Below are 7485 nucleotides of genomic sequence, written 5' to 3' on the forward strand. Positions count from 1 at the left end.
CTATCTCTCTCTCTCTCTCAAACGTAAAAAATCTATTGTCACGATCATTACCGTCATTATTATTATTATTACAACCATCGATTCCCCCCTCTCCCCTTTTAAATCATCGAAATTTTCGATTCAAGTTTTTTTACACGAACGAAACCTTAAGAGGGGAGGGAAGAGGAGCGAGGGAGAGGCGGGAGAGAGAGAAAGAGAGAGAGAGAGAGAGAGAGTGAGAGAAAGAAAAAAAAGAACCCAGACTGAGAGAGAAGAAGAAGAAGGAGGAAGAAAAAGGAGAGAGAATAAATTTAATTATATTGCTCTGGTAAAACGTATGAAATATCATCCCAAGGATGTCTGTAAAGTCCTTGTTTTAATCTTTTTTGATCCATGTAGTGACCTAGAAAATTGTAAATCGAAAACAAAATCGATAAATCCATGTCTCAATCAATCAATCAATCAATCAATCAAATAATAATGATGATAATAATAAAAATTTTTACCGATAAATCCTATGCTTCTACCTAAAACGAATAAACTATTTATTGACCCCATGTCTATATATTCTTGAGCTTCTTCCCTGCGAAAAATTAAAGACAAATAATAATAATAATAATGCGTCTCGCTTTTTCGTATCGATTTATCGATCGATCTATCGATCTATCGATTCACTCACCTGGTAAAACTACCGGAATTTCTGAGCAAATCGACAAACGAAACGGCTATTATACCGTCGACGTTTAATATTAAATTTGGCTTTTTCGACGTCGTGATTTTTTCAACTTCCAAAGCGTAATAAAGTAATGGCTTCGCTGGAAAATTTTCCAAAACGAAATCTTTTATTATTTGAACTCTCTGATCCGGATTGTTGATCTGTAAGGATTAAAATAATCGATGATGATGATGATGACGACGACGACTACGGTTTTTCATTCTTTATTCCCGCCCCCCCCCTCGGGACACATCGCGTACGGTTAGTATGCAAAGGAAAAAAACTTACGGATTTGACCCGGTGACCGATTCCCATAATGAGTTGACCTTTTTTCCTCATAGAATTGACGAAATCCATGGGAACCAAACCCGAATCGTAGGCTTCGGAAAATTGTCTCGCAGCACCGTCCAAAGCACCGCCGAATCTGTCACCCTGTTAAAATTACATTGCGTCATCATTATATTTCCGGATCCCGAGTTTCAGAAAGGAAGAAAAAAAAAAAAAAAAAGGGAAACGAAAGACTCACGATCGTCAACAATCCGGAAACTAAACTCGAAACGAGATCTTTTCCCGCTCTCGCACAAACGATCGTGTTGTGAGCACCGGAAACGGCCGGACCGTGATCGGCGGTGACCATTAAACACATTTCGAAAAATTTACACACGTACGAGGGCAAAGCTCTTTGAAACCATAAGAGAGACACGACGCCGCCGATTCCCATTTTTTGTTTAAGTACCTGTAATTATCATTATTATCGATCTCTCATTCTTCTTCTTTGCAAATGCAAAAAAAACCTATTATTATTATTATTATTATTATTATTTCCTCACATCCGATATCGGCATTCCCGCGTAGAGGAGTTCTTGTCCTCTTTCGTCGCAAATCGATGACATGAAACTCGCGGGTTTTCGTATCAAACCCAATTCTCTCGCCCAACTGTAGTCCATGGGAACCGTCGGAGGCGGCATTTGTTCTTTGGGTACTATTATTTTCATATTGACCAGGGATAAGTACACGGAATGTATTGTATCTCCTAACGTGTCGAAACTCGATGGAACTTCCGCTCCGGCTTTTTTAAAACTTTCATTTTTAGCCGTCGCCGTTTCTTTGTCCGAATTTGCGCATGAACCCGCATGCCCGAATTGAATTTCACTTGAAAACATTGCTGAAAACAATACAAATTTTTATTTGAGAGGGAGGGAGGGAGGGAGGAGAGAGAGAGAGAGAGAGAGAGAGAGAGAGAGGGGGGAGAGAGAGAAAAATAATAAATAATATAAATTTACGTGCACATGTTCCTATACACCAAGCGACGAGGGGTTTTGTTATTTTACGACTTTTGAGCGCTTCACAGACTTCATATTCTTCGACACCTCCTACTTCTCCAAGAAGAACAATCATTTTTATCTGTTTTCAAAGAAAATCATAATAATAATAATAATGTAAATAATTATAATAGAATACAGCATCAACCAACACACTTACCGCCGGATCCGCTTCGTATCTCATAACGTGATCTATAAAAGTCGTTCCTGGATACCTGTCACCACCTATGGCAACACCTTCGTAAACTCCATCAGTGGTTTTCGATATAATATTATTTAATTCGTTTGACATTCCTCCAGATCGCGACACGTAAGCCACGCTAAAATAAAAACAAAAATACTTTCGTTGGTTCCCGTTTTCTTTTTTTTTTTTTTTTATAAGAAACCGTTTTGTTTTTGTTTAAACACAAACCTTCCAGGTTGATATAAGCGAGAATGTAAAATATTATCCATCATTCCACCGGTGTTGCCAATTTTAAAACAACCCGGTTTTATTCCTCCGACCGTGGCGGGTCCTATTATGTTAACTCCTTTTAAATTCGCTTCGGCAATAAGTTTCCTAGTGAAATTTTCGGGAATTCCTTCCGCGATTATTGCGATTGTCCGTATCTAAAAAAAAAAAAAAATTTACGTACACATATATATTTTTTTTTAGTTTTGACGTCAGCAATTTAGCACCTCGACTTACTTGCGGATAGTTGAGCGTTTCCATTGTACTTTCGTATGCGGATCTAAGGGAAGCAAAATTAACCAAAACATCAGCGTCTTTGTGTTTATTCATGGCATCTTCCATTTTTTTATAAACTAAAAATTAGAAAAACGTATTATTATCGTTATTATTATTATTTTTATTGTCGTTAAGGTTACAGAAAAAAGGATCCCCGCACTCTTCTTATAAATTTACCCGTAATTAAAATTTCTTTGTGACCCCAATAAAATTTTTGCTTGTGATCTCCTGTGAATGGATAAACCATGGCAACAACCGACGGTTCCGAACGTCTACAAACAAAATCAAAATCCAACATGCTCTGAAAAAATAAAAATTTATTAGCCGAAACAAAAAATCAGTAATAATAATAATAATTATAATGACAGTAACGATAAATTAAAATAATAGAGTCCCCCCCCACCTGTACGGCTCGGGTTTGCATTCCCCAAATAATTGCTTTTGTTTTACTTGTAAACATTGGAGATTTATTAACTCTATCGACATTATCACCGTCGGCCATGGGTTTATGAAGAGAACTCATTGAATTTTTTTTTGTCAGATCGGAATTACTTAAAGATTCGTGCCTCGACGTTGTCGGACTCGGCTGAACAAAAAAAAAAATTACTTTAACGGGTATTTTTCAAAAAAAAAAAAAAAAAAAAAAAAAAGTGACGGGTTTTCTTTTTCCCCTCACCTGAACTTGTCCTCCGGGTAATAAAAAATTAGCAGTCGTAGTTTCGCATTCTGATGGTAACTGAATCGGTCTCATTCCGAGTGCCATACCCACAATGGCTGTCATGTGAGTTTCCGGACCGAAAACGTAAAGAGGAATACCTAAATTCTGTCCCACTTCTCTCATTCGTCTGAAAAACAATTTTCCAATACATGCATACGATTCATTCGTTAAAATTTAAATTTTTCTTAAATGTGAAAACATACCTTAAACCCTCCTGGTAATTGGGTCCGGCTCTTCTCACGAATATGGAAACATTCATTTCAACCAAACGTGGTTGATATTCTTGCAGAGCAGTCACGATTCCTTTAAATGTCGCGGCAACGTTTGTGAAATTAGCGATACCACCGCCGATTATTAAAATCTAATTCGAGAAAAAAAAATATATATATATATTTAACAATCCATCTCGCAACGGAAATTTCAACCTGTAAACTCTCCGACCGTACCTTTCCATCCGGGTGAGGTTCCTGAGTCATCAAAGACAATATAGTTTTAGCATATTCATACGTTTGTTGTTCGCTCGGTGCTCCGCTGTATTCTCCGTAATTAGCCAACTCGTTAACTCCGCACAAATCACAGAGAGTGTCGGCATAAATAACCGAAGCACCACCACCGGCAACCATCATCCAAATCCTACCCTTTTTATTTAATATAGTCAACTGTGAACAGAAAACAGGGGAAAATGAATTTCCGTATAAATAAGTTTTAATTTAAAAAAAACAAATGGTGGAAAAAAAATAAAAAATAAAAAATAATGATACATGCTTTCAAAGATGCCCCACTTTTCGAATCCAAATCCGCTATGTAAGCTTCTTCGGGATAAGCATCCCTTCCGAAAGGTGGTGGAAAATCAATTTCTCCCCAAAGAGTCCTTGTGTGCAAAAAAAAAAAAAAGAAATTCTTAGTAATTGTAAACATTTTTTTTTTTTTTTTGCCCCCCTCATTTCAACTTTGAAAGAATTCAAACGAACCTGCACATGAAATCCGCTGTGGCATCCACTTTGGCAGCCATATCGAGAACGTAAACGGATTCATTTGTAACAACCAAAGGATTTATTTCCAGGTACGTAAAATACAAATCGACGTAAACTTTATACAGAGATTGAATAAATTCTGCAATTATACTAAAACGACAAAAAATCAATATTTCCTTCAACAAATCGAATTTGTTTTCCTCTCTCTCTCTCTCTCTCTCTCTCGCTCTCACTCCAAGAGAGAGGGAAAGAGAGAGAGAGAGAGAGAATAAGAAAAATTTCTAGATTTTTACATTTGTTTGCTGGGCGAAACGTTTCTCAGAATCGTTTTCAATCTATTTATGTCAAAATTTTCATTAACGGAAACTTCTAATCTAAGAGCTTTCGAATCGACATCTCCGATTTCGATTCCTCCCTCGTGATGAAATAAAATTGTGTCACCGTGACGATGACTGTAAATGCAAACATAAAATTCCTCATTCTGGAACAAAACGGGAATAAAATAAATAAATAAATAAAAAAGATCAATCGAACGAAAGAAGGAAAAAAGAAACGGGAAAAGGAAAAAATTCCTTTTTCTCCCTCCCTTCCTTCCTTCCATCCAACCCCCTTCTTCATCCCTTCTTACTCACGTCGGCATGAGGCACAAAAGGTTCGATAATAAAATTCCTTAATTTCCCGACCGCTTTTTGTATTTTTTGATCCCGGTTTATCCTTTCCGAAATCCATTGCTTAACTTTATCGTAATCCGCATTTACTTGGATTAAACCTAATTTTCCTCTTCTTTTAATTAACTGATCGCATTTCACGACTAATTTCTGAAAATTTAAATTTTTAAGTAAAATAAACGAATGATAATGATAATAATGATAATGATAATAAATAAATAAGTTTTTTTTTTGTTGACGATTACCTCTTGACCCAGCCAGGGATTTTGATTTAACAAATCAGTAAAATTTGTATTTTCGTCGACGGACGCGAATCGGGATTTAACCGCGGATGAACATTTCAGGTGCCTGTTGAGCAAATCCTTTCCGGTCGCCTCCCTTATGGCTTTTGCTGACATTTTTATATATACTAATCACTACTTTGTAAATACCTATATATAAAACTATAATTCCTAATTTGAAGAGAGAGAGAGAGAGAGAGAGAAAGAAAACAAAAATTAATTTTAATTTTTTATCGTACGCGTCGGTCAAAAATAATTGACAATAAATTATTTGTTAAAATTGATTCGCTTATTTTATGATGATAATGATGATGATGATGATGATGATGATGTAACTAACTAATACACAGAATAGAAAAGAAAAAAAAAAAGATTCGATGTAAATTTGGAGGTCAACTCGTCGATCGACATTTTTTTTTTTTTTTATAACCTCTGACGCAGACGAAATTATCATATTGATTGAAAGTAAACCTCCACCGAAAATATTACGACAAACTTTTTTTTTTATTTTAAAATAAATAACTACGAGGGGAGGGGGGAGAGGGGACGGAATGAATGGATAAACCCTTTAGATAGGGGTGACAAAGAGAGAAAGACAGACAGAAAGATGAGATTTATTATATTTTATATTGGAAAAAAACACAAACAAACATGGAAAAATTTGTTTTAAACGCGACACACGAAAATCGATTCCATTTTTGTCAAATTAGAAATAGAAAAAGAAAAAAGAAGAAACTATCGTCGGTTTCGTAGAAATTAAAACAAATGTCAAAGGTCAAAACGAAAAAAAAAAAAAAGAAAAAAGAAAAGAAGAAAAGACGAAACAAAAAATAATAAAAAAAAATAAAATAAAATAAAATAAAAATTTATTTATTATTTATTTTAATTTTAATTTAAAATTTTTAAACGACGTCGAGTCAGCAACATAAAAAAAACAATGACGATAATAATAATAATAGTAGTAGTAAAACTATTCAAACGTGGAAAAGACACGCAAAACAATTAAAAAACAAAAAAAAAAAAGGAAGAAAGAAACATGGGGAATATCCCGGAAGAACTTTTTTTTTTTTTTTTTTTTAAAAAAAACTCGATCGACGAATTACAAACGAAATGTAAAAGACCCATTTATAAAAAAAAAAAAAAAAAAAAACGTGGAACAAGAAACCCAAAAAAAAAAAAAAAATCGAATAATTTAATGATTTAAAAAAATAATTTTTTTTTTTTATCCCGAAGCGAGAGGGAGAGACAGAGAGAGAAAACAGAGAGAGAAAACAGAGAGAGAGAGAAAAAAAAACCGAACAAGGTTGATCAAAAGTCGTTTATAAATGGATTTCTCTAAAACGCAAAAAGAATATTAACTATAAAAACTTTTACTCACGTTGAAAATTATTATTAATAATAATAATAATAATAATAATAATAATAATAATAATAATAATAATAATAATAATAATAAATCATAGTAATAATAAATTATTATTATTATTTCGAAAAAAAAAAAATTGTAAATACCCGAAACGATTGTAAAAAAAAATTTTTTTTTTTTTTTTAAATTACAAAGAAAAGAATAATAATAATAAGAGGAAGAAGAATAAGAAGAAGAAGAAGAAGAAGAAAATGTCAAAAGTTAAAATGAAATGAAAAAGATTTAAAATAAGAGAAGAAGGAACAGAAAATCAATAAATCGATGGGAAATCAATTTTTTTTTTTTTTTTTTGTTTCGTTAACGCTCTAATATTAATTAATTAATAAAATATATTATTAAAATAGTAACATCTCTTATCACAAGAAATTTAAATTTTTTTTTTTTTAGAAAATGATAAGAAGAATGAGAGAAAATCCGGGTAAATTTTACGACTGAATAATAATAATAATAATAATAATAATGATAATAAAAAATAATCGCGTGTAAAAACGAAAAAAAAAAAAAAGACCTCCCCAAAGTTTCCTCCTCCTCCTCCCTTTTCGTTTCTCCTCACCATTTTTCATTTTTTCCCTTTCACCCTTCGCTCTCCCCCCCCGCTTAGAAAATTTTACAAAAGTTTTAATAATAATGATGATGATGATGATGATGATATATAAATTTTTTATTTAAATTTGC

At 33.3% G+C, this 7485-nt stretch overlaps 1 protein-coding gene across 1 annotated transcript; it reads right to left on the reverse strand.

Moving 5' to 3' along the window:
• Nucleotides 1-290: 290 nt before the first annotated feature.
• On the reverse strand, nucleotides 291-5501 carry Phum_PHUM337470 (ATP-citrate synthase, putative; the record flags this gene model as incomplete). Its single annotated transcript, XM_002427673.1, has 20 exons — nucleotides 291-382; nucleotides 486-562; nucleotides 659-855; nucleotides 983-1126; nucleotides 1221-1430; nucleotides 1525-1859; nucleotides 1978-2098; nucleotides 2177-2336; nucleotides 2429-2625; nucleotides 2705-2820; nucleotides 2921-3044; nucleotides 3147-3329; nucleotides 3420-3588; nucleotides 3665-3822; nucleotides 3908-4120; nucleotides 4227-4332; nucleotides 4433-4585; nucleotides 4729-4916; nucleotides 5068-5253; nucleotides 5349-5501. 20 exons carry the CDS (start codon nucleotides 5499-5501, stop codon nucleotides 291-293), a joined length of 3282 nt encoding a protein of 1093 aa, XP_002427718.1.
• Between the last annotated feature and the right edge of the window lie 1984 nt (nucleotides 5502-7485).

The sequence above is a fragment of the Pediculus humanus genome, genomic scaffold (genome assembly GCF_000006295.1).
Source record: "Pediculus humanus corporis 1103172107744 genomic scaffold, whole genome shotgun sequence".
In the NCBI taxonomy this organism is placed as follows: domain Eukaryota; kingdom Metazoa; phylum Arthropoda; class Insecta; order Psocodea; family Pediculidae; genus Pediculus; species Pediculus humanus.